Source organism: Chelonoidis abingdonii, chromosome 3, assembly GCF_003597395.2.
Source record: "Chelonoidis abingdonii isolate Lonesome George chromosome 3, CheloAbing_2.0, whole genome shotgun sequence".
Lineage (NCBI taxonomy): Eukaryota > Metazoa > Chordata > Testudines > Testudinidae > Chelonoidis > Chelonoidis abingdonii.
In genome coordinates, this window is record NC_133771.1 from 89,528,800 (window position 1) to 89,556,013 (window position 27,214).

At 38.2% G+C, this 27,214-nt stretch overlaps 1 protein-coding gene across 1 annotated transcript in view; it reads right to left on the reverse strand.

The window, feature by feature from the left end:
- The window catches only part of LAMA4 (laminin subunit alpha 4), a 162,350-nt gene that overhangs the window by 27,964 nt on the left and 107,172 nt on the right, over positions 1-27,214 (reverse strand). The window contains exons 13-25 of the mRNA XM_075063889.1: positions 24,920-25,068; positions 22,561-22,702; positions 20,647-20,743; positions 19,667-19,783; positions 17,752-17,937; positions 16,158-16,297; positions 14,112-14,285; positions 12,774-12,916; positions 9,525-9,687; positions 7,337-7,470; positions 5,782-5,953; positions 3,792-3,923; positions 2,654-2,796 (exon numbers count right to left, since the gene is read on the reverse strand). Of these exons, the coding sequence (XP_074919990.1) occupies positions 2,654-2,796; positions 3,792-3,923; positions 5,782-5,953; positions 7,337-7,470; positions 9,525-9,687; positions 12,774-12,916; positions 14,112-14,285; positions 16,158-16,297; positions 17,752-17,937; positions 19,667-19,783; positions 20,647-20,743; positions 22,561-22,702; positions 24,920-25,068 (1,892 nt within the window). The remainder of the gene's footprint in view (positions 1-2,653; positions 2,797-3,791; positions 3,924-5,781; positions 5,954-7,336; positions 7,471-9,524; positions 9,688-12,773; positions 12,917-14,111; positions 14,286-16,157; positions 16,298-17,751; positions 17,938-19,666; positions 19,784-20,646; positions 20,744-22,560; positions 22,703-24,919; positions 25,069-27,214) is intronic.

The window sequence follows — 27,214 nt, forward strand, 5'->3', positions numbered from 1 at the left end:
GCTCCACAGTTCCAACGACCGACACAGCGGTAAGAAGGAACTGAGGAGCGGGCGGGCCAGCAGGGGTATATATTCCCCGCTATGGCGCCGCCACTCTAGGGGGCGACCTGCTGGCCCGCTGGAGTTGCTAGGGTAAAAGTCTTCCGACGAACGTGCACGCGCAGCGCGTACACCTACTGGAATGGATATGAGCAATCACTCGAAGAAGAAGTTATGTTTCAGTTTTTCCTCTATGAACTGCCCCAATAGGCAATTCTATTTTCCTCTCAGGAAACAGACAGGACTCAACTGGCAAAACAAATAATACTAACAGAGGTAATGGATTTGGGACCAAATTCTGATCTCACTTACACCCATGAGTCTTTAATTAAATGGTTTCAAGGTGGTAAATGAGAGCAGAATATAGCCTTCGCAATTCTTTTCATGTCAGGTTTGAGATTGCTGGCACAGCAATCTGTATTGACTACTCTTTCTCACGCATATTTTTCTGTTCTGCTCATCATAATAGTATCTGAGCACCTAACATCATTGAATGTATCCTCATAACACCCTTTGGAGGCAGAAAAGTATTATCATCCCCATTTGACAGATAGGTAGCTGAGGCACAAAAAACGATGAGGTGACTTACTGAAGGTCCCATAGAAAGTTTGTGGTGGAGCCAAGAAATGAAACAGGATCTCTTTATTCCCAGGCCAGTGCCTTAATCACCTTACCATTGTTCCTGTCTTTATTTGTGGATAAAGGCAGAACTTCAGTTGGTATTTGCATAAAGATTTTAGAAGATACTCAGTTACTGGCACCTAATGGTGCTATTTCAGAATTATCTACATCAACTTCCACCAGGTAAACTAAATACTGGCTGTGCTAATAAACCTCAAATGATATGGAGGTTCAGCCTAGCTCAAGTCTGGATGATTATCAGAAATTATTTGTACTTTCTAAATAATAAGCACAAAGTGCCTGATCTAATCTCCACTGAAGTCAGGAGAAAACTCCCATTGTCTTCTGTGGGAGTTGGATCACATCCTAATAAATAGGTTAAGGGGCTGACCCTTACTCTTGTGAGTAGTCCCTTTGATTTGTTACTTCAAATAGCTACTTGTCTAATTAAATATCCCTAGCTGAAAAAAGAATGGTGTGAGAATAAAATATATGAATGTGATTTCAAATGCATTCATTTGAAGACAAGATAACTGACAGAGGAAAAGGCTACTGGAATGAGTGAAAATATACTTACTTGGAAACAAATCAAATTACTTCCCTAAGTCTATTAGCTAGTTGCATAGTAACAAATTCAGTAAAATGTAAATCTCCCCAGGAAAATCAAGTAGATGTCAATGGAAGATAAAGATTGAATTCAGATATTGGCTAGGATGGTTGGCTAATATTTTGCAGGAACATAGGAATTTCCATACCAATCAGAGCAGTATTCTATCTAGTCTGCTATCCTGCCTCTGACAGTGGCTAGTAGTGGAAGGTGTCAGAATCCCCATAGTGGGAAATTATGGAGTTAGCTGCCTACAGAGATTTTCTTTCTAGCTTTCTGTCACAGTGATTGGTTTATTCCTTGAATTATGATGGTTTATATTTATTGGGCCAGATTCTCAGATGATGTAAATCAGTGTAGCTCAACCGACTTCAATGGAGCTACACCAATTTACACCATCTCAGAATCTGGTCCATTGTATTTTTATCTTATATAATGTAACTGTGGATGTTTTCATTCTCTGTATAAATATCTACTTTTTAAGACTGTCAATTAATCACAGTTAACTCAAGTGATTAACTCAAAACAAATTAACTAGATTAAAAAAATTAGTCATGATTAATTGCAATTTTAATCACACTGTTAAACTATAACAGAATACAAATTTAAATTTATGATAAATATTTGTGGATATTTTTCTACATTTTCAAATATATTGATTTCAATTACAACACAGTATACAAAGTGTACCATACTTTATGCATCTAACCAAATCTTCCTTCTGCTGCTGAAATAGGAGCAGAGAGTGTTCATGGTCCTACTCTGGCTCGTTTTAGGAAGTAGGACCTATACTCCCTAATGGGACTATGCTTGGCCTTTGTCCAATGACTTCCGGGGAAAGAGGAGGCTCCCTGGGATCTCCCCTCACACCTTTGCACATCAATACAGGGACAGCTACATTTGAGCCCACAGATAAATACAGACAGATTTGAACTAAGGTTTATAGTAGAAAAAATCTCTATCTGAAAATATGATTGACAGTGAGATATGATATCTGTGTTCATAAGCAGAAGGCATTTTGCTCAAAGAAGAACGCTTGTTGAAAGGAAGAAGGGTTAACTTTTCTTATGTGTATATTATATATATATATATTTGTTTTCGTACGCTCTTTAAACATTTATTTTTGTCCCAACTGTACTGCAATTTGTTATCCTCTGCTGAGACTCTTCTGGATCACATGACTAATTTCAGCCAGCAGCAGAGCGTCAGCCATCTTGAATCAATGTACAAATACCAAGTACTTTATGCCTAGAGCTCTGAGGAAAATTAAAATGGAGCCTTAAAAGTTGTTTTCCATGAAGGAGCAAAGGTCGTAAAACACACCTTCTTGCAAACCATTGTGCAACAATCAGATGAGTACTGATGGAACCTGGGCTGTCAACAAACCTGGACTTCAAGATCTCAGAAGGAGCTCCTCCTATGTAGATATCAGTGAATGGCATTGCTTTCTTTTCATTGTCCACACTTTTTATATGTCGTCTGTCCACCACCAAGATCATCTTCTTAGAATTGTGATATATAACAGAAATCTGAAACGAGAAATGAACAGCTCAACTCCAAACATCCAAGAATACTGTCTTTTAGAAGTTATCATGCTAGGTTTGCCAAATTGGCATTTTTAATAAAAGGGAGTCTGTAATTATTGTCCATTGTATTTTTAAAATTTAACAATTATTCTAATTAGTCAAAAAGAGGCTTGTGAATCAGTGGGGAGCTGACAAAAATGACTAGTAGTGAGCTCATTTCAATATAATGATTTTTCTAATGGCCAAAAACAAACCAAATCCTTCTTTCATTTGCTTGTAAAAAATTATCACAGGCCAAATTCTATACTGGTGTAAATGGAGCACTTCCATTGACTTGAGTAAAGAATTTGGATATATGTCTTTAAATCTGCTTTTATTGTTGAAACTTAGGGCTGGTTCTGCTGACACACAAGTTAAATACCACTGTAACTCCACTGATATCAGAAATCAGACTCCTAATTTGCATCACGTAACTGAGAGAAGAATCATGCCCGTACAGTTCAGATTTATTACTGTCACTCTCACAGCTATGATGGCTTGAAGCAAATTCTCTAGTACCTCTAATGCAGGTAGACTGTCAGTTTTTGAGTTGCTGAACTGCCTAAATAAGTGTCTATAGTTCCAACATCAATACTGAATTTCATTTGAGTAATTCCTTTTTTACCGAAATGGGAGTTCAACACTTTGTAATACAACAGCTGCTAAAACTGATTGAGTTAAAATAGTGACACACATATTTGTGGTTGTAGAGAACAATATCTATGAAGTGTTTTCCTCTGGCTATATAGTTTTATTCTGACTTTTAATACTTTTTAGTATTAGTATCTTTTTTCTGCCCAGTGTTCCTTGCCACTTCATAGCAAAACGGACACATTTGGTATCATAAAATCTGACCCATCATTTTTTGGTTCTTTAATTATAAGAGGAGCAACCAAGCATTATGCTTTATTATTCTTGGTGTGGCTAGCTAAATAAAAATACTTTCACACCAGTTTTACCTCATGGAATTTTGCATCATTTATCTGAGCCTTCTTCATTGAATCTTCAAGAAGCACAGGGGTAGTGCTGAAGCCAAAGTCATAGCGCAGATACAGGAATCCATTCTGCATCACTAGACTGAAAAACATACTCTGTACAAAACAAACAGCATTAAAGAAAAGTATATAGACAGATGTTTATTTTTATATTTTTCTAACATTAAGAACATTAAACCTTAAAAAACACTACAAAAGGAACAGGCTAAACTTGTAAATAAAGTAAAAAGAATTACTTATTTTTGCATATTTATGAGCTGTCCACATAGAACACAACAGTGGTACTGGTTTTGTACAATCCAACTAAAAATGTCCATCACGACTATAGTTTCTATCACAGAGTACACAATTACAAAGTATATACAGTACAATTCAGACACAATTCTGGGAATTTCTGCTCAGAAGAAACCAATTACTGGTCTACTACAGAAGAGTTTTTGTGTAGCAACTGCTGCTTAAAGCAGAGCTGAGGTTACTGGTGGTGTTCAAATGCTGTAGAGCAATCTGCACTGCAGAAATTTCCTCTCTAAGTATCCCTGATGGCAAACACTACCAAGTAAGCGTTTTAATTAGAATGAAATTAATTCATTGCAGTGAAGTCTGTGCACATACTGTATCAACGTACATTTTTACATCCTTCTGAGCCAATATTGGCACACAGGGTGGAATCTTCCATTTCTTTCTGTCATTTGCTGCTGCCTGCAACTCTTCTATCGTTTTGAGATAACCTGTTTTACCCTCCCAGCTAAGAGTTCTTCTTAGGGTTTCTCTTGGGTGCCCTTGTTTCCTCACACTGTCTGGTTTCCACTTGACAGCTTCGTGGGAGTCTGTGTGTTGACATCTGGAATACTTGTCCCAAATATGTCCAGCACTTCCTTCTGATTCTAGTGGAAACGAGTTGCTGGTTGGTGATTTCTCAGACCTCTTCATTGGTGATAAAATCTTTCCAACCAATACCAAGAACCTTTTGTAGGCACTTATTTTGTAAAGCATCTACTTTTCTAACTAACATTTTGGTAGATCTCCAGCTTTCACAGCCATATATTAGCTCTGAAATGTTGTTTGACTTAAAATGCATCTATTCTGTTCTGGTGCTGTGTTTCTTTGATTTCCATATGATGTAGGGTTTAGTAAATGCTGTGGATGCCTTTCTATCCATGATGTCACTTCTTTCTTCAGGTCTCTGTTAGCCATTATGGTTCTGTTCAGGCAGGTGAACTGTTCTACTTTCTTGAAATTTTAGTGTCATATCTACACAATAAATTATTTTCTTTTGCTTTACTAAATTATTTTAACCCAGACTGGGCTTGTAAGTTTGAGGAAGAGATGCCTCAAGACACAAGTCTGAGTTTATATTCAAAATATTGTAAAGCTTTTTTGTTCAGACCATTATAGAGGTAGGGGACAATCTTAAACTTCTGAAAATTTGGGGGTGCTTGGATCCACCATTTTGGTTTCCGATAGGCTCTAATTCCAAGTTACAACAGTAATTAACTGTACTGGTTCAATGAAAGATATTACCCCACCCACCTTGCCTATTGCACTGTATAATAGAGTTCAGTCATCTATCTACCAGGAGACAAACGTATAGAACTTCATGTCAACTACTATATAGTCACATCTGATAGCACAGACAGTGCATTCATTTTTAAATAAAAGTAAAAATACTGGGCCTGATTATCTTCTCACTTTAAGCAGTTTCATGTTACTGTAACGCCACTGAAGTGCTCATTACGCCACTGTGGGAGCAAAATTAGGGCCAGTGAGAGTAAATCAGAGAATACGAGGGGCTTTGTACCCAATACTTCAGGTTCCTCATGATATGTGTGCAGAAAGGAACTTTCTCTTCTAAAATGAAATATAAATCATCAACATGTGGGGTATTGCATAGTAACTGTGCAGAATAGGCAGAAGAGAAACAGGGGACAGTGTGAGAACAGAATTTTATACTCACTCCATTAACCATCAGGAGAATAAGCCCATTGTCTGTTGGTGTTTGAACTTCTATGTCAAAACGAGTCACCTGGCTGAACTTTCCTCTTCTCTCAATGTTCTTCACCAAACCATAGCCAGAGCCATCAAAGAAATAGCTCACAGCTCGGCTCTGAGTGAAGGCCAGCTTATTTCTAGCATGGAAAAGAACACATACGCAAGCAAGAATTAGAGACCACCTCAGAGCATTCTTAGTATTATGACCCTGCACTGAAGATCCGGGGAGTTAACATTTGGGTGTCAGAGTTTAAAACACTTTCCTGGAATAGTCATCTTAAACTTTTATTTATCCCTGGGAGGGATGAAGACTTTAGGCTTCTTACTTTTTTTTTTTTTTTACACTGCTGTCAGAATTTTCCCTGAAAAATTATTTAGGGCTTTGATAGTCTCCATTATCATAAGGTCATGTATTGGTATTGTGGTACAGAGTCATAGATATGTAGGCATGGAAGGGATGTTGAGAAGTCATCTTACCCAGCCCTTGCACTGATACAGGACCAAATAAATCTTGACTATCCCTGAAAAATGTTTGTGTAACCTCTTCTTAAAAACTTCCAGGGATGGGAATTCCACAACCTCCCTTGGAAACCTATTCCTGCCTTCAGTGGACCTGGAGAACATTTGATCACTGTCCTCTTTATAACAGCCCTTCTCATGGGTGTTCTGGGATTCCACCCCTCAGTTTTCTTTTCTCAAGTCTAAACATGCCCAGTTTTTTATAGTTATATGTCGGAAACTGGAAAGTTTGGAGGCTCATTATTGGACAGGTGTTAGGGCCACAAACCTTCCTGATTATAGGCGGATGTATTCTTTTTAAGGGTTATCCAACTCCCATAGAATTCAATGGGAATCCAACATGTACTTTAACTGATGATGGATTGGGTCCTCAGTTATGCAAGGAATGTACGCTTCATACACTGTTACAGAGATATGGTGAATAGGGCTTTTCACTCAAAGTACCTTCTCTCTGTAAGAGAGATCTGGGAAAAAAATCCTATACTCTAGTTGCTCTCTTCAGATTTATTAAAACCTGTATTTATTTCCAACAATACTAGAGTTTCTTCCTCTCTGATCATATAGCTATACATCAAAATGCAACACAAAACTATAGTTCCTGACTACTGAATGAAGAAACTTCCCATAAATATTTATGGTAAATGAATTGTACAGTTTCTCTTTAAGTGGAACATTTCTCATTCTCGCTGCAAAGGGCTTAAAAAGAAGAATTTTTTTTACCTAATAGTTCAGGAGCATATGGCACTAATGGTTCTGTGTCAGAGGAGTGAATAAGCCATTTGAGACAATTTGTCGAGATGGAAAATAACAAAGAAAATGTACAATTGTAGGACAGATCAAGCCAGTTGGTCTGAACCACAGTTTAAAGTAGTGAGATTTATTCAGGAAAGGTCAAGTTAATATTATCTTCTCTAAAAGGAAGGAAATAAAGTAGCCATTTGGTTCTGCAAACATTGCGAGCTATCAAAGGACTCCATTCTGACAGTTGAATTTTTCTCTACCTGGCACAAGGTGGCAATGTGGTGGTGTTTATATTGTAGATGTGCTTGAAATTGTATAAACTGATTATATCATCATTCAAGGTGGCCAGTTCCAAGCAGCCAATGAAGCCAGGTAGGTTCAGACTGGGAGGGAGCTGTGCAGAGAAGGAAACAAAGGCAAAAGGGTAAAGTCAGCATATGTATTTTATTCAGGGATGCCAAATTCATTTGTTCCTGAGATCAATTTTGTTTTGAAGCTCTTAGTGTTAGGCTATGTCTACACTACAGACCTTACAGCAGCACAGCTGTATGGTCTCCTGTGTAGCTACTTTATGCTGGCACGTGAGTGCTCTCCAGCCAGCATAATTAAACCACCCCTAATGAACAGCGATAGCTGTTGTCCACACTGTCCACACTGGCACTGTCCACACTGGCATTTTTGACAGTGAAACTTATGTCGGGGTGTGTTTTTTCACACCCCGACCGACAAAAGTTTTGCCAACAAAAGTGCTAGTGTAGACAAAACTTTAGAGACAAGATGGCTGAGGTATAATCTTTTATTGGACCAACATCTGTTGATGAGAGAGACAAGCTTTCCAGCTTACATAGAGCTCTTCTTCAGGTCTGGGAAACCTACTCAGAGTGTCACAGCTAAATACAAGGTGCAACAAATTGTTTAGCATATGTAGTTAACACACATTTCAAGGGACCATTCCAGGTAAAGGGGCCTGTTAACACCTCTCTGAAAGCAAGTGAGCCAGATATGGGAAGTGGTGTGTCCAAGCATGGGGACAGGCAGTTATGCTGTAGGAGTAATGAATAACTGATGAAGAGAACAAATGCTTAGATAGGACTACTACAAACGAGAACTTCCACCATAATTTTTAAAGATAAGGGGGAAAAGAAGAAGGAGTTAGATTTCAGGGTAGATTGGATCTTCGTGCTATGTGATACTATAATGATTTTATGACTAATCCTAGATCTATTTTAGTCAGATTACACAATTTATTATCTAAAGTCCTGAAGAAGAGCTCTGTGTAACTTGAAAGCTTGTCTCTTTCACCAACATAAGTTGGTCCAATAAAAGATATTATATCACCCACCTTGTCTCTCTGATATCCAAAGAATAACATTTCATAACAATCTAAATGGAAATTTCCCCCAATATTTTGTGTTCATTTCATTTATGTTTCATTGTGGTTTAAAGGCCATTTCATACCACAAGAAAGAAAAAAAAGAGCATGTGAACTCTAGGAGATTCTCTCATATTCATAGAATTTATCTTTGCCAGTAGCTAAAGTTCAGCAGAGGTTATTTTAAGTAACTCAACAATGATCACTGCAAATTGAATCTAAATTGCCTTGTTAGTGAAAGGAATAAAATGAAGTGATGTAAAAACAAAATGAAAGTAAAGTTGGCAGAATTAATGCAGCAGTCTGCCAATATTAAAAAAGTTCTACATTGTAGAATAGGCATAGCAGCAGCAAACGTTTCTTCAGCACATTATCTGCCTGTTACAACCAGCATTAATTGGCATATCAGTTGGCTTTTTCCACAGTCATATCAGGTCCTCATTAGGATTTAGTAACTCTGCTGAGCGATCTCTGGTGCACAGATTTATATCCTCGAACAGATATTTACTGATTAAAATCTTTAAGAGTCTGACATTTAGAAAATGGTTTTTCCAACTAATTTTCACAGAAGTAGCAAACCATTTATGGCTAATATTAGGAACATATGGATGTCTTCACCATGAATTTTATAGGGTGCCTACCTTGAGGCCACTATCGTATTTTAAATAGGCCATCAAACAGCCATCATACAGGGAAGTTTCTATGCCAAACTTGGCACCCAGTGTTGACAGAGTATAGCAGAAAGCACACATTGTTCAGTTGGGCTACTACGTGTCCATCTAGAACAAAAACTATGCATTTTTTTCTCTAATTACATGTCAAAAACATTTTACGGTAGCCAAGATCAATCTGATCAGCTTCTCACTGGAGGACATCCCATGTAGATGGTAGCATTAGCCTTGGTCAGTGTTGCAGATTCCAGGGAACTTGTTCAAGAATCGTAATGTGGTACGTGACTTAAAAAGGATGTTTCCAGTAACCAAACCTTTCCATTAATGACAAGTTTGTAAAGGAAGTTCCAGCATGGGTTTGATTTATTTAAGTTTCAATATATACAGAAGAGTTATTCAATCTACCTTAAAATTTGAAGGCACTCCACCAACATAGAAGACGGTATTTCTGGGCTCCAAATCCAAAAGGGAGTCAGCACCAGGGACCTCTCCTTTTTTGATGAATTTTTCTTCAGCTGTGCTGCTAGGGCTCGGCACAGTTAGAAATATTTTGCCATGCTTTCCCACCCTGTTGAAGGAATTTGGAGAAAAAGAGGCCTGCATAGTCATACCTTTAGCTTGATGGTTAGATATAAGAAACAGGACAAGATAATTTAAACCAAGTTTTTTTGATAGTTTAATGTAAGTATTTTCCCCACCAGAAAAGCATCACCTATCTGGTGTTCTGGCTGGGACCAAAGAGAGAAATTACAGAGATTGGAATGGATTCTCCTTCCACTTACTACTTGAGCCTGCCCTCTTGGAGTCAGCGGAATTTCTACTGACTCCAGTAGAAACAGGATTAGACTCTTAGGCTTGTGCCAATATACAGCTCTCTTGAAGTTGCACTAGTGGAAAAATGGTGGAGAACTGATTCAGGCCCAATTGTTTTTTCTGGAGCTCTTGGGACAAATATTTGGGTCAGGTGTAGGATCAGGAAGAAATGGAGAAAAGACGTTAACTATGGAGGAGACATTTCTGTTTTCTAGCTTTTTTCCACCTTTCCTAAAAAAAGGGGTGTGTGTGTGTGTGTGTGTGTGTGTGTGTGTGTGTGTGTGTATATATATATATATATAAGAGCTGTCAATTAATATCAGTTAATACACACAATTAATAAAAAATTAATCACAATTAATCACACTGTTAAACAATAGAATACAAATTGAAATTTATTAAATATTTTTACATTTTCAAATATATCTGTTTCAATTACAACACAGAATACAAAGTGTGCAGTGCTCACTTTATATTTTTTATTACAAATATTTTCACTGTAAAAAAGATAAAAGACACAGCATTTTTCAATTCACCTCATACAAGTACTGTAGTGCAATTTCTTTATCATGAAAATGCAACTTACAAATGTATTTTTTGTTACATAACTGCACTCAAAATAAAACAATGTAAAACTTTAGAGTCTACAAGTCCACTCAGTCCTACTTTTTGCTCAGCCAATCGCTAAGAGAAAAAAGTTTGTTTACGTTTATGGGAGATGATGCTGCCCATTTCTTAATTACAATGTCACCTGAAAGTGAGAACAGGCTTTTGCATGGCACTGTTGTAGGTTGTGTTGCAAGATATTTACGTGCCAGATGGACGAAAGATTCATATGCCTCTTCATGCTGGCCATTGTTCCAGAGGACATGCTTCCATGCTGATGATGCTCATTAAAAAAAATAACGTGTTAATTAAATTTGTGACTGGACTCCTTCAGGGAGAATTGTATGTCTCCTGCTCTGTTTTACCTGCATTTTGCCATATATTTAATGTTATAGCAGTCTTGGATGATGACCCTGCACATGTTGTTCATTTTAAGGACACTTTCACTGCAAATTTGACAAAATGCAAAGGAGATACCAATGTTAAATTTCTCAAGATAGCTACAGCACTCAATCCAAGGTTTAAGAATCTGAAGTGCCTTCCAAAATCTGAGAGGGATGAGATGTGGAGCATGCTTTCAGAAGTCTTAAGAGAGCGACACTCTGATGCAGAAACCACAGAACCCAAACCACCAAAAAAGAAAATCAGCCTTCTGCTGGTGGCATCTGACGCAGATGATGAAAATGAATATGCGTCGGTCTGCACTGTTTTGGATTGTTATTGAGCAGAATCCGTCATCAACATGGATGCATGTCTTCTGGAATGGTGGTTGAAGCATCAAGGGACATATGAATCTTTAGTGCATCTGGCATGTAAATATTTTGCGACACTGGCTACAACAGTGCTGTGAGAACACTTGTTCTCACTTTCAGGTGACGTAATAAAGAAGTGGGCAGCATTATCTCCCATAAATGTAAACAAACTTGTTTGTCTTAGCAATTGGCTGAACAAGAAGTAGGACTGAGTGCACTTGGAGGCTCTAAAATTTCACATTGTTTTATTTTTTGAATGCAGGTTGTTTTTGTACATAATTTTAAATTTCTAAGTTCAACTTTCATGATAAAGAGATTGCACTACAGAACTTGCATTAGGTAAATTGAAAAATACTATTTCTTTTGTTTTTTTACAGTGCAAATATTTATAATAAAAAAATAAATATAAAGTGAGCACTGTACACTTTGTATTCTGTGTTGTAACTGAAATCAATATATTTGAAAATGTGGAAAAATATTTAAATAAATGGTATTCTATTATTGTCTAATAGCGCAATTAATCACACAATTATTTTTTTAATTGCTTGGCAGCCCTTATACATTTCCAGACTGCCTTTTTGTCCAACCGAAGAAAGAAAGTCTTTTTAAAGTCACTGTTGGCCTGAGGTGAGCATTGTCTTTTTTCTTCTGCAGTTGTTTTAAAAACTCTGCCCTGCCTTTACTGTATTTAGAACATCAAATGTGACACATGGCATACTGGAGTGAAAATAATCAAAAAAGGGTTCTTAACTCACAATATTGTAGTTTTTCAGGAGATCCCTATTCCCATGGAATTCTGAACAAGACTGGCAGGGCTGGCTATCTCATCAGTTTGCTAAAGACCTTGCTAACCAGCCTTGTCATCATCCCATAAGATAATGTTAGGGCATGTCTTCACTAGCAATGTTAATGTACTGCTGCGGCAACGTTTTAACTTGTCTGTGTAGTCATGGCACCAGCGCTGGAAGAGCTATAAAAAACCCACCTCCATGAGGGGAGTAGCTCCCAGTGCTGGGAGTGCGGCTCCCAGTGCTGGTGCACTAGCTACACTGCATTTTACAGCACTGAAACTTGCAGCGCTCAGTGGCGTGTTTTTTCACACTACTGAGTGAGAAAGTTGCAGTGCTGTAAAGTGGCAATGTAGACAAGGCCTTAAATAGTTAACTGGTGAGTTTTACTTGGTCACTTGTGAAATTCTCAAACCAAACTGCAAAAAGAACAGGAGTACCTGTGGCACTTTAGAGACTAACAAATGTATTTCAGCAGGAGCTTTCATGAGCTACAGCTCACTTCTTCAGATGTGATTCAAAGAAGTGAGCTGTAGCTCACGAAAGCTCATGCTGAAATACATTTGTTAGTCTCTAAGGTGCCACAAGTACTCCTGTTCTTTTTGCGGATACAGACTAACACGGCTACTAGTCTGAAACCTGTCAAACCAAACTGATCACATAAGGAATAGAGCAGCTCCACATAAACACTTTACCTCTCAACTTTGACGATACTGAAGTAAGCAGGCCAAGAGCTGATTGGCTTGGAGTCCAGTGGTATCTCCACATCTCGACCTCCCAGATTATAAATATACACCAGGTTGTCATTCTTGATCGCAAGACCCATATAATCTTTTGCCTAAAACACCAGTGAGTTGGGATGTCAGGACTACTTGATTCACTCGTAATCCAAAAAAGCCAGTAAATGTGAGACAGTTTTAGACAAAAGGGAATATTTATGTATAGCTAATAAACTAAAGCACACCTTCCACGAATTATATTGTTTCAGTAGATGGTACTGCATGGGACAAAACTGTTCCAAAAGGTATGGTTTCAAATCCATTTTGGATGAAGTAATTGCCAGGTTAAATATTTCTAAGACATTTTCTGACTGAAATCTATCACATGCTCTTGCATGTGCCAATTGCTTACTAGGCAGTATCAATATAGGAAGTGGCAACAAAGGCTTGTCCAAGGGCATAGATATGATGTACATAATCAGATCTGCTCTCAGCAGGGCATTTCTTAATTTGCATGCACTGTACACAGAAATTCCTTTAAAAAAAAAAAAAGTTAAAGAGAAAAGCCCTTGACTTCACCTTTCCAAACTAGCAGTTGGCCCAGATTGCACATAGTTTGTGAGATGTATCTTTTTTGTTTTTCTTTAACAGTAAAAATTTAACACAGTTGCTTCACAACACTTTTTGATAACAAGAATGCAAGCCCTTTCTAAGTGTTCAAAAGTAGAGATGAGGAGGGTATTCAGTAGCAGTAGCTCACATCACAGGCAAAGAAGCACTCTTATCTCTAAGACCTTTGAACTGCGAGATTTGAAATCTACATTGTCAGCAATACTGTGTTGATTACGTGTGACCCACAGCCTGGCAGAGAGAAGTAATTGCTTCAGAGTGGTTCAATACCAGTTGAGTGTGGATGGCAAGTGTAGTCTGCAGCCAGCCTCTGTATCTCAGTACACCAGGCAATGCAATTTGCTACGTGGATAGAATACTTTATTGGAGAGAGGGAAAAATTGCAAGGATAGTTCACTGCATGTCACTAACCAATAGGGTGACCAGACAGTAAATGTGAAAAATCGGGATGGAGGTTGGGGGTAATAGGAGCCCATATAAGAAAAAGATCCAAAAAATTGGGACTGTCTCTATAAAATTGGGACATTTGGTAACCGTACTAACCAATGACCAGCATCAGTAAAATATTACTGTGGAAATCCCTGATGGTAGGAAATAGAGAAATGTTGCTGAAAAATCGACATACTTATTTTCACTTCTGTCTTTTTTTCCCCCAGAATAAAATTAATTAGATTATTCTCTTACATTTTTGTTTCCAAGGTACAGAACAAATCTATCTGGAGATGCTGCCAGCTGTGGGTGGTCTTTCTGAAGTTTCATATACAAGCTCATGGAGGTAAAAGCCTTTAAATCATCTAGGTTCGTTTTTGGATTAACTTCTACAGCTGATCGGCCTTCAAACTTCATAGAGACTTGAACCTGAAGTGGCAAACATACAAAGTTAGAGACGTTCTGTTCTGAGACTCTGCTATGGGGAAATTTGCAAACATACTCCCTCAACGGCTTCCTTGACTAATAATGACAAGCATGGAATTAGCATTGATTGTATGTTCTTAACAACCCAAATCAATGAAACCACACTGTAAAAAGACAAAGGGAAACATACTAATGAAATGGTGTCAGTTTTGTCTTTACTTTCATTGAAGCCCCTATTCAACAATACACATAATTAACTTTAACTGGGCTTCAATGGGACTTAAGCACATGCTTCAGTGTCTTGTTGAATCAGAGCTATAGTATTATTCTATACACAACAAACTTCTTGCATATTTTAAAAAATTCTTTCCCAATCATTTATTTCTTTGCTTCAGAAATAGACCTAATTTGCCTCTCACTTTCTCTGGTTTAAATCAGGAGTTACTCCACTGAAGTCAATGGAGTTATACTAGTGTAAATGTGGTATAAATGAGAGGTTAGTCAGGCCAAGAGCATTCATTTTAAGATATCTTTAAACATATTTAAAGCAATGTTTTTACATTTTGAAGAACTGAATGTTTTAAAACTAAAACATATTTAAGGAAAAAGTCAAATATTGTAGTTCCTGATGAGGGAACTGAGGAGGTCTTGCATCCCACTTCTAGTACCATGTTTATGGTGGGTTGCACTTACTTCTTTGAGTGCCCTCCCGTGTCTGGGTACAATACTGTCATTTTCTTCAGATCCCTGCACCCCCCTGCAGGCTATCAGTCAGACTCTGTGGGTCTTTTGTGGCTTGGTCCTGTGGCCAGGTCACACAGTTCAAACCCCTTTCTGGGGTACAACAAACTCAAATAGAAGTTCCTTGCCCTTCTTTCTTATCCTTCTGAGGCTTAATTGCTTCTCCAGAATTAAACCAACAGGGTTCCTCATGCACACGTTTCCTTGACTGTGGTCAGAAATGGGCCCTGGCCTGGCCTGGTTCCTTTGGCTGTGGCCTAGGGAGAGTCCCTCCTCACTTCATGGCCAGGAATTACTTTGCTAGCAGGCAGCTCCTTTTTTGGAGCTGTGCCTTGATTGGCTGTTGCTGGTGTCCAGTCCTTTTAGCTGCTGGAGAACCAGATCTCAATGGTTCCACAAATGGCTGGTCCTGGTCTAATGGCTGGTCATACTTGCTGCTCTTTTCCACTCAGAGAACTGTTTCCTGGGGCAGGGTGAAGCAGAGCAGTGATGCTTCCAGCAGGGTGTCACAAAAACCTGGTACACCATTACAGCCAGAATATTCCAACACTGCACAGATGTATTCTTATACTGACTTCTCAGAATTCATCCATATGCAACTGAATATATCATTTTCATTTTCAGCAACTGTTGTTATAAAGTGTTTGACAGAAAAATCTCTACACTTTTGCTGTTGCAATTAATGTCACCATGGTGTTACTATAGTACAGATTTTCTTACGTGAAAAAGGCCTTTTTTAACAAAAAGAAATATTGTGAACTCACAATGATTGTAACTGAAGAGATCACAGTTGCTGCTGCTTGTAATTAAGGTTGGCAATTGAATAATAAACTAATAGTAAATACCATTTTAGCTTTAAATGATTCTGCTGCAGTGACCACCATTATCAAATTGGCTAATTAACATTACCATCATATTTATGATATTTTGCCATGAATACCATGTTAATTATTTGCTTGTATCAACTGTAAAGATTTTAATTGCTACTAGTGTACTGTGCTCATCCAGTTGTTAGAGAGAGATAACATAACATCAAGGTTCAGACCTGGAATCTAGCTCAGGGAAATGGAGTTGTTGGTAAGATGCATTTGATCATTATCACTCGTAACCGAATGTCTGATCCAAGTGTTTTACCTTGCTTGCTACACTCCTAGTCTGAGCAATTAGCTCCCTGATCCGTTGAATGCTGGCAGAAATGTTGTTTGCTGGCAACTTTTGGTCTATTGTACGCAGTTTATCCAGGAGCTGAGGGATGACCTCTGTCAGATTCTTCACTGCAATTAGAAAGGAAACTAAAAGCCCAATTCCCCACTGCATAACACTGTTTTTGTACCAGTTGAATTCAATTTGCATTCCCTTCCGTCACTAGTATTTGTTTGCATCACCCACCTGTTGCTTCGTCTCTAAGCAAAGGTCCTGATACTGCAAACTGCTCCATGTGGGTGGACCTCTGCACCTGTACAGCCCCATTCACTTCACCATTGCTCTGTGTAGGTGCAGTTGTCTGCCTGTATGCAACAGCATGCAGGATCAGTGCTGAGTACTATAAGATTTTTTAGTGCCTCCAGGTGCTACTCCAATATGAATAACAATAGCAGCTTTGCACTCATGTAACACCTTCTTTTGGAACACCTCACAGTGCTTTACAAGCATCAATGGATTTAACCTCACAACATACCCGTGAGTTAGATGAGTACTATGCCCATTTCCCAGATAGGAAAACTGAAACATAGAGCGAGTAAGGCCCAGATCCTCAAAGGTATTGAGGCACCTAGCTTCCATTGATTTCAATAGGAGTTAGGCACCTAAATACCTTTGATGATCTGGGCCTAAGTGATTTGCCCAGAATCCCACAGGAAGTCTGTGAAGAAACTCCTGGGCAGATCCGATCAAAGTCTCTGCTGGTAACCGACACAGAAGCAACTGCAGTAGACACAGTTGGACACCAATGAGGTCATGAGACTGTTTTTTGGAGTTTTACTCTGGATATTCTCTGTGCTAATTGGCTGTTTCTTCCTTCCCCTCCAGTCTCTTGACCTCAGCCTCACTCCATCTGCCCTCCCTCTTTCCTTTTCCTTGTCCCTTTTACCTCCCTCCCATTTATGATCCCTCTTTATTTCTTTTTCTGTCTTTCTGTTTAGTTGATCCCTTCCCTTCCTAACAGCCTGCTACAAACCCTCCCAAAACTAGGAAACTAACATGGCACTTATAATCCATCCCAATGATCACTCTGTATGTATGTTATATCCCTTTCCCCATCCTTTGTCTTGCTTATTTATTTAGACTATAATCTCTTCAGGGCAGGGACCATTCTTCTCTATGACTATAGTGCCTAGCACAATGGGGCCCTGTTTGTGGTTGATCTCTAGGTGCTACAATAACAATAAACCATCACCACCACCACCAAGTAATAATTGGTAACGTATGTAACAAGCGCTAAAATTTTCAGAAGGGCCCAAGTTCCATTTTCAAAAGTGATTTAGGCCTTTGGGAGTCTAACACCCTGTTGACTTTCAATGAGTCTCAAAAAAATTTGGGTCATTTTTCAAGCACATGTTATCCAGCAGTTAGAGCAAATAGTAATATAATATGCTGTGAGGTGACAGGGAAAGCAACTCATACCATATTCAATGGTGATACTTGTCAATCTACATTTACAGTATAGTGCTTGAAATGAATACCTGGTATAGTAACACTGGGTCTCAATGCCATTTTACAGTTAGTATACCTGCATCCCCAGCCGAGTCCACAGCACTGTCATAAGCAACTGCATCATGTTTAAAGTTCTGAAGGTTCTGGGACCAGTTCTTCAGACTCTTAGCCATTGGGGTAGTAGTCTGGGTTACTGCCATGGTAGTATTGACAGCCTCTTGAGTAATGAGTTTAGATTGGTCCAAACGCTGTCTAATATCACCTGTAATATAAATAGAGAACGAGCAGTAATAAATACTATTAAAGTAGCCTACTTCCAACTAATGCATCAGAAAATGAAAATAAGATTAATCAGAGTTTAACTTCAACAGTGCTGGAGCTTTCCTCACACAGAGGTAAAAAACAAACCTTAGTTTTATTATTTTTTCAGATTACATAGAGAATTTGAAAACCTTCCCTTGTTTGCTGTTATATTAATGATTAAGATGTATCAACTGCCCTTAGCTGATCGTTAGACTGTTACATTTTAAGCTTTTCAATGAGCTTGATTTGTAATGGCTAGTATATCCAAGGCCCTGGGACTAGAATGCATTAAAAACATATTTTATTTTCTGTGACATTGTCAAAGAATATGAATTTTTTTGTTGAATTTTTTTTGGTGAACATTTTCAGGTTATTGTAGAAAAACAAAAACTGAAAAGTTTTTGATCATTGACATTCTCTTTCAGGTTTTTTTAAAACAAGAACCCTGAAAATATCAACTAAACCACAATTTTCACCTGACAACATTCTTGTAGTCAAAAAGCCATTTTTCACTGAAAAACATTTTGATGAAAAATTGTTGCCCAGCTCCACTTGGGACATGCATGGCCCTCAGGACATGGTAAAAAAACAGCTGGAAATGCTTAATGGATGCCCATGACCTCTATTTATTTCAAGAATTAAGGAAACACCTAGCTAATCATAAATTGCCAGTGGCAGCCCAACAAATCTACCAAGTACAATATATTCAATCTGCCAACTACAATATACACTTGAATTAAATTTTGATTATTAGTGCAATAGGTCTACAAATTAACGGAGTATCCAGTCTGTAATAAAGTCAAGAAGAACATGATGGACGGCAACCTTCACTAAACCGGAGGCCAAGACAAGTCAATGCAGCTTCAGATGATAGGATACGTTATCTCATCATGCTATGGAAAGCACCACAGAATGAGCTGTTGCATTGTCATTGCTACTGGGCAGGGGCAGCTCCAGGCACTAGCATGCCAAGCGCGTGCCTGGGGTGGAAAGCTACAGGGGGCGCTCTGCTGATTGCTGCGAGGGTGGCAGGCAGGTTGCCTTCGGTGGCATGCCTGAGGAGGGTCTGCTCTTCCCACGGCTTCGGTGGACCTCCCGCAGGCATGCCGCTGAAACCGCGGGACCGGGGAACCTCCTGCAGGCAAGCCGCCAAAGGCAGCCTGCTTGCCGTGCTTGGGGTGGCAAAATACCTAGAGCTGCCCTTGCTACTGGGGAAGGTCTTCACATTATTTTCTTTAAAATTAATGAACAAAAGAGAAAGAACTAAAACTTGTCACCCTGTAACTTTTATATTATATCATCATCATTGCAATTTGGGGAGACAAAAGGTGCTCAGCTTTGCCATGTGAACAGTTTCTGGCTTTGCCAAAATGACTCATGTGACAAGACTCTGATGACTAATGAGATGTCATTCGGAGTAGTTATGTGTATATTATGTGCCCAGTGGCTAAGAACGTGCGCATCAGAGAGACAGTGTGTTTTAATGCAGGTTATCTTAATTTTCAGCCTTCATCGCGAAGTTCCACGAATCTTTCCTACATTTTGAATGGGTTAAATGCAGACTTGTTTATGAAATCTTATTTTTAAAGATTCAGCCAAATGCTGCTTGAGCTAACCAGAGTGGGGATCTTTACTATAAATGTCATAGTCAGATAGTAAAGATAAAGTCGACGTATTTATCTTACAACCTTGCTCTATCGATTGAATTTGTTTCCTGGCTTTCATCAAGCGGCTTTTCAGAGCATCCTTTCTGGCAATTGTTCCAGCGATACGGCGACTAGTGTCTGCAACAGTTAAATCATTACCTGTGAGGACAGAACAGAAGAAACAATTGAACTCTATGATTTCAAAGAGCACTTAAAAATCTTGTCTTTAATGTTACTATGCTGCACAAATATACTGCTGTGCATTTAACAAACACTAATTACTATAGCGTTTACGCTGACTAACTTTAGTATTATGCATTCTAGTGATGTTGGCTTCAGGTGATCTAAATTGCTAAGCAATCTTCCGGCTGATGCTCAACATTCTCCTGGAAGAGTCTTCTCGGGAGAATCTGGAAGCTGCTTCCCTATCTTCATGAAAGATCAACTCTCAAAAAGAGCTTTGATAGCCAGTAACTATTTGGGACAAGAACTAATATATTACAGCTACAAACTTCAAGGAGAGTTGTTATGGAAAGCACAAGGACTTTAAAAATAAAACCAGTAATTTCCATTGTTTTTATAGAAGTTCCATTATTTTCAATGAAGAAAATGCCAGGATCTTTTAAATCTTATCTTACTCCTAACTAGATTTGTAGGGCCCAAAAACTGCATTCACTTATGCATGTGAGTAAATGAATGTGTTGACCTCCATGAGACTAGTCAAATGAATAAAGTTACTCAAATGCATAAATGTTTGCAGGATCAGAACCTTAATCTTTTAATACACCTGTAAATGTGCCCACTGTAAATAACAGAAAACTCTCAACAGCTTGGCATGACACTAGCTATTCAAATTGTACATTTTCCTTTTCTAACACATTGGATTCTAACTTTGATCAATATGTTATCCCATTGCAGAAGCATTTCCTCCTTAATGATGTGCTTTTGAAATCTCTTTTCATATACAGAGCTATTGTATTACCGGAAAAGTAGTGAAACCAATAGGAAGGATGTATATTTACTGGCATCTGCTGTCTCTTGTAGTTCCTTGGCTTGATTGAGGAGCCTTTCACTTTCATCTTTATGGTAAATGATCTGAGTATCAATTCCAACTACAGCCTACAAATTCATTTTAAAAAAAGGGTCAGAATCTGCTTGACGAAACGTATCTCTTTATTGTGTCTGCTTTTAGATGACATAATATTTCACACAGACACAATCTACAAAATTGCTGCTGTTCCATTTTCTCTGTTAAAGTACAACATAGGTGACTGGATGAGAAAAAAGGCTTAAATGCAAATTTTCTACAGGTTGCAAGTGAAGTTTAAAGGAATGTATTTCCTCCAGACAGGTGAACTGAACAATAAATCCGCAATATAGCACAAATATCATCTATATTAGGCAACTAAGATGTGGCCTAACCAATCGTCATGCTATTCAGATTGCAAGACACCATCCCTGAGAAGGAAGAAGTAGCCATTATCAGTTCCCCACTATGGAGATCATCCCCTGGGAGGGAGGAATAACGGAGCAAACAGAAGATGCATAAGATGCTTCTTGATTCTGGAACTTGCTTTCATTGAAGTCAATGGCAAAAGTCTCATTGGCTTCAATGAGTGCAAAACTGGGCCAAAAAGGAACGAGACCGAGAGGGCGAATCTTCTAAGACAAGAGAATGGTTGCTTGCTCTGGATCTGCTTCATGAATTGCTTACTCCTTCTCCAAAGTTAGGCTTCCTGGGCCATGACACCCGTAGCAATCTCTCCTCAGTGATTCACTGCCCAGAGGATGGAGTCCCTTGGATGAGACATAGGTGGTCAGCCTAGTGTATTGAAGGATGAATTTGTAAGCTCTGCAGGTCAGGAACAATGTCCTCCTATATGTTTTGTAAAGCACTGTGCATACTTACAATGCTGTAAAATAATAACAACCGTGTTAGAAAATCTGAATTCAAATATGGCACAGACATGAACGGCAGCTCAGATGTCAAATCTAATTTTCAGCTAAGTTGTTCTTTTGTGCAGTTTTTCTAGATAGGCCAAGCGAGGCCCATGGGCTTCCCAATGAAATCATGTACTGGATGGCTCAAGGGGCCAATCCAGTGTAAAACTTGCACATTAAAAGTTATTCTACTTGCAGTACACTGTAATCTATATTTAATAATGTCTTAAACTTAAGTACTGCTTTACAGCACACAGAATCCCAAAGAGCTTACAAACTATTAGGGCCAAATTCAGAAGTGATATGTAAGTGGATGTAAGTTATAAAGTATGGAGAACAGTACTTAAACATATGCTTTCTTCTGGCTCTTTGGCACGCAAGTTACACCAACTTAGATTCCTTTTCACATCAGTAGAGCAAGTAAATGATAGTTTAAGAGTATTTAAGTGACTGTATGGGAATCAATGCTAGGGCATTAGGGGCAGATTCAGCAAAGCACTTTACTCGTGAAGTCAATGGGACATATTTTATGCTTAAGAGCTTTGCTTGTAAGGGATGGCACTATGCATATGTTCACATCAAACGTATGCTTAGCCAGCTTTGCCAAATTGGGGTCAGAGTCTAATCACCACCACCTTCTGCATCACTTCTGATCTATCACTTCAACCACTCCTGAGATGCAGCCTCTCTGGGGGCAAAACATGGCAGCCGTTTAACAGCACACAGCAACACTACGCAACAGTTTAGGACAGGAAGTGAAGAACATCACTGCATACTTTTGAAACTACAGGGGAAATTTGGAGTAGCAGAAGTAATTAACTAGTTTGGAATTTGATCAGACAGCAGGGATGAAGCCCCCATTCTTGCAAAAATGTTAATTGACAAATGATGAAGAGCTTGGTTTTACTTTACACTTAAGAGCCTAAAGTTTTATAACATCGTGCGGGATCCTGATTCAGTGCAAAGCAGACATGAACATTATGAAAACTACTTACATCACTGAGTCTGTGTGTTGTGTTTAATGCCAGTAATGCAGTTTCATTAGCTTCCTCAATATAAGTAGCAATATTTTCATACACGTTTGAGGCATTTAATGCCTTTTGTACCAACCCATTTGTGTCAACACTGTGTAAATTTCTGTTAGAAGGATAAAAGGGAAAAAAAGAAAAAAAATTGTTCACATCTCTTACTTGTAAAATTATGAGACACAGGAACTTTGGTCTAAATACTACTCTCACTTCCATACATGCCCATTGACTCCCATTTGATTTCCGTGGGTTTGCACATGTGTGAAGATGGAATTAGCCCATTTGACTGGAACTTTCAAAAACACTCAGCAATAGCCTAACTCTGTTCCCACTGAGGTCAATGGGAATTTTACCATTGACTCCAATGAGAGCAGAGATAGGCCAGCACTGAGTGCTTTTATGAAGACTACCATTTAGGTGTAGTTTACATATTCCAGTTTCATACAATAATTAAGCTAGCTACTAGGTATATCTAACATATCAATTTATGACCTCAATCCTTCAGCTATTAACAACTTTCAATAGGTTTTTACATGTAATGATAAACAAACCCATGAAAATTCAGAGCTTATGTTTGGTTCAGAGAGGAATTAAAAAACACTTTATCCTAACTTTCCAGATTTAGGGCCTAATCCTGCAAACACATGATTTCAATGGGACTACTCTCAGTAATGAAATTAATCGTATATGTAAATGATTGACAGATCAGGGCCTTAATGCATCTCCAGACTGGATCCTCTCATAAGATTTCTGAAATGTCTTGCTAAATGTGTCCAAAGACCAAAATGAAACTATATTAAACAAAATAAAGACAAGCAAAGAAAAATAACAAAACCAGAAGGCATGATTTGAAGACAGAATAAATGTTTTAAGGGATTAAACTTTCACTATAGGATAATTTTTCCAACAAACGTAATGTCATATTTCCATCAGTACGATTCATAAAGGTTTCCATTTGCTTTGTATTAAATTCCTGATGTTATGTACTCAATAAAGTGCTAGCTATCCATTTCATCCTGTCGTGGGGACACTCTCTTTCAAATGACTGCAATGCCATTAATTAGTAGCTCTCATACCTAACATAACAGTTTTTTGTGGGGGTCTGTTCCAGTTTATGTAAAATTACAGACCAGAGGTAGGCAACTTATGGCACGTATGCCGAAGGTGGCACGCAAGCTGATTTTCAGTGGCACTCACACTGCCTGGGCCTTATTTACTTTACATAAAACAATAGTCTAGTTATATATTATAGACTTATAGAAAGAGACCTTCTAAAAACTTTAAAATGTATTACTGGCACGCAAAACCTTAAATTAGAGTGAATAAATGAAGACTTGGCACACCACTTCTGAAAGGTTGCCAATCCCTGTAATTGGCTATGTAATTTTAAGTTTCTGCATCATATTGTTTTATAATAGGAAATCACTGACTTTCTGTGTAATTTTTTTCTCTATTTTCAACCCCTATCTGGGACTTAGGTATATTAAGGAACAAGTGTTAAAATGTATTTAAATTAGATACTTGATAAGCAGCTAAGGGTTGATACTGCAAACATTTATGCACATAAATACCTTTACTCAATGATATTGAAAGCAGAATTTGGTGAACATGTTTTCTTCTAGTAATCACTTACAATAGTAATTTTTTCACACATACTCACAGTTGTAAATAAATCCATAATTCCAATCTGTCTAGAAGTCACTTTTGTATATATTGGTTTAAATCTAAGTATTTATCGTCTCTCAACAGAACAAAAAGGCTTGGGACAGTTTTAATGTATGCAACTGGACCAATTCACCTTGACACCATCCATTTGGTATTTAAATGACTATAGGTATAGTACACTCAGTTTGAGTCAAAACTACAGCAGACCCTACACATGACTGTAGCTATAAGGCAATTTTTTATGTGAACCATCTTACTCACATGAACCATTTTATTCTTATGAGCTATTTTTGCAGTCCCCATTTACATTTGCCAGTATCATATTATTTCTCAGTTATCTACTTTATCTATGTCTCTGTTACTTTGGGATTATAAAGAAATGATTGAAAAATGCATGAACAACAAACAAAGGGAATTAAAACAAATATTTTTACATTAAAAAAATCTAAAATATTAAACAAAATATTGATCAGCTCTAGTTAAAAGACTTTCTCACAGACTGTGATATAATACCTGGCGCATATGACTTTACAGTTTAATATGTATCTATAATCAGTATATATAATGCCACTATCTTTTTGTTTGTCTGTTTACCAATCTATCTGTGGTACTAGCAGCCCTTAAAATGAGCACAGTACAGTCTGTTGTAGTTAAAATTTACCGGTCCAACTGGTCAGCAAGTCTTTGAAGCTCCTGTGCATATGCCATAGCCTGCTGCACCAAATCATCATCAAATCGAGACGAATTGGCTAGTTTTTCTTGCAATTCCTTTTTAGCGCCATCTATTTCTGCATAGAACCCCGAAACATTCTAAACAAAATATAGAAGGATAGAAAGAATCTGAAAATAGTAACAAAAATATCCTCTTTACTCTTAACAGTACAGGTTTTTTTGGTATATTAGGTAACATATATTTTAACTATGATATATTTTAACAGATGAAAAAGAGGGAAGTCGAAAGGGAGGCAAAATACAGATGGGGTCAAGGTGACTGAAAGGGAGTAGTGTGAAGAGTGAGAAAAATAAGCCAAAATATCATAAACAGAGGGACAGTGGATAGATACGTGGGACATGAACACATTTGAGAGGTGGTCGTATCTTCCATTACCTTTGCTGATATTAGTGCCACAGTGATTAGCTGAAATCATCTGAAATCGAGGCTTAATAGGTGGAATAAAGGTGACAGATCGTACTCCACTGATCTGTACTTGAAGGGCTCACCCCATCTGGATCCACAGCACAGAATGAGGGGTGGGGTGGCCTCATCCACCTCTGTGGCACTGTCCACCTCCCCATACATATGGAACCTTTGCACTCCCAGCAGACTGTAACCATAAAAGTAATACAGCCTTGGGCTTGTTATGTCTTCTGCATAGCCCCTTTGGGGTTCCTGCCTGCAGCTTTAGCCATAGGGAAGTCTCCCTGCTAGTGTAGTTCCTACAGATTGAATTCCCTGGGTTCTGCTAGGGTTGGGGACATATTCTGAATCCTTTTCTGTGGAGGGACAAACCTGGGCCCACTGATGGGATTATGTGGGGGAATTCTCATGGAGGTTTCTTTGCAAAAAGCCAGTATTTGTGGTTCTTCTTAAATTAGAAAGAGAAAAAAATCATGGTTAAAGAATTCTATCTGCAAAGAAACATCTTACAGTGACCGGATGATGGGACTACTAATAGGTAGAGCAGCATGGATTTGGAAGACTGTGACTACCAACAGTTCATGAGTGGTTCTTTATAGCGCCTATGGCTGAGGACAAGTAATGTCTCTTTGCCCCAGCCATATCTTTCCTGGATAGCCACATAAAATGCTCGTACAGAAGGTCAAACATAAGACAGGTCTGCAACCAGCTCCTCTCCAGCATGTAATCCACCTGCTTAAAGTCTTGTAGATCAACATTAAACCATAGTTGCCTTGGTTTACAAGACACAAGGATGGAACAGAACAGTGAGCTAAGAGTCTCTTGTAACAGCAAATGAGCTGCTTAACACTCATTTTCATGCCACTTCCCTTCCTGCGATATGTTTCATTTATACTTGGCAATTAAGAGAGAAAAACAAACTGTAAAGACCTGTTGTATGAAATATTTGCCAGGTAACTGATGTACAAATAGAGCCACATGTACATATTGTATCACAACATGAAAAAGATTATGCTTACAGCAAGTCTCATGTTTTGGGGGGGGGGGGTGTCTTGTTTTGCTGTGGTGTTGTTGTGTGGGGTTCTTTTCGTTAAACCAGTTCATCAACGAAAAGTGACTTTTCAACCAGAATGAAAAATTTCTGTTTCAATTTTTTTTTGTTAAAAATAAAATAAAATAAATAACCAGAATGAAAAATTTCCACCAAAATCTTGGTCAAAAGTTTCCATTTCTATAAAAAATGGAAACTGAATTTTTTTGGGTAAAGTTCTTCAGTGTTTGGTTATCAGAAACCTCTTCTTAGTTTGCTTCAGGTTTTCATAAAAAAGACAAAAAAATCCAGAAAATATTTAAAAAACCTCCTCTTACAAAAATAACTGGCATTTTTCAACCACCCTCGTCTATTTTCAGCGTTGAAACAAAAAGGCTCAACCTATTTTACACCATGAAACATTAATCCTCACTTCTTCACTCAACTGCTCCACAGAGTAATTAACTTTTAAGAGGATTTGTAGATTGGATGTATAATAATCAAACTCCAACAACTGCTTATCTCTAAGTTGAGATTCAGGGTCTTTAACCTGTTCCTGCCTTCTGCCTGAAATGGACAAAGGGGTTTGTGTGGGGCTTTTTCTTTAACACACAGAACAGTTCTCTGCTCAGTGCATCTTCTGGCCTCTTGGCAGGGCATCCCTTGTGAAGTAACTAAGGGTACATCTACACTGCACGATTATTTCGAATTAGCTTAAACCGATATTACAAAACAGATCTAATAAAATCGGTTTAGCGCGTCCACAGTGGGATCACGAAATCGATTGT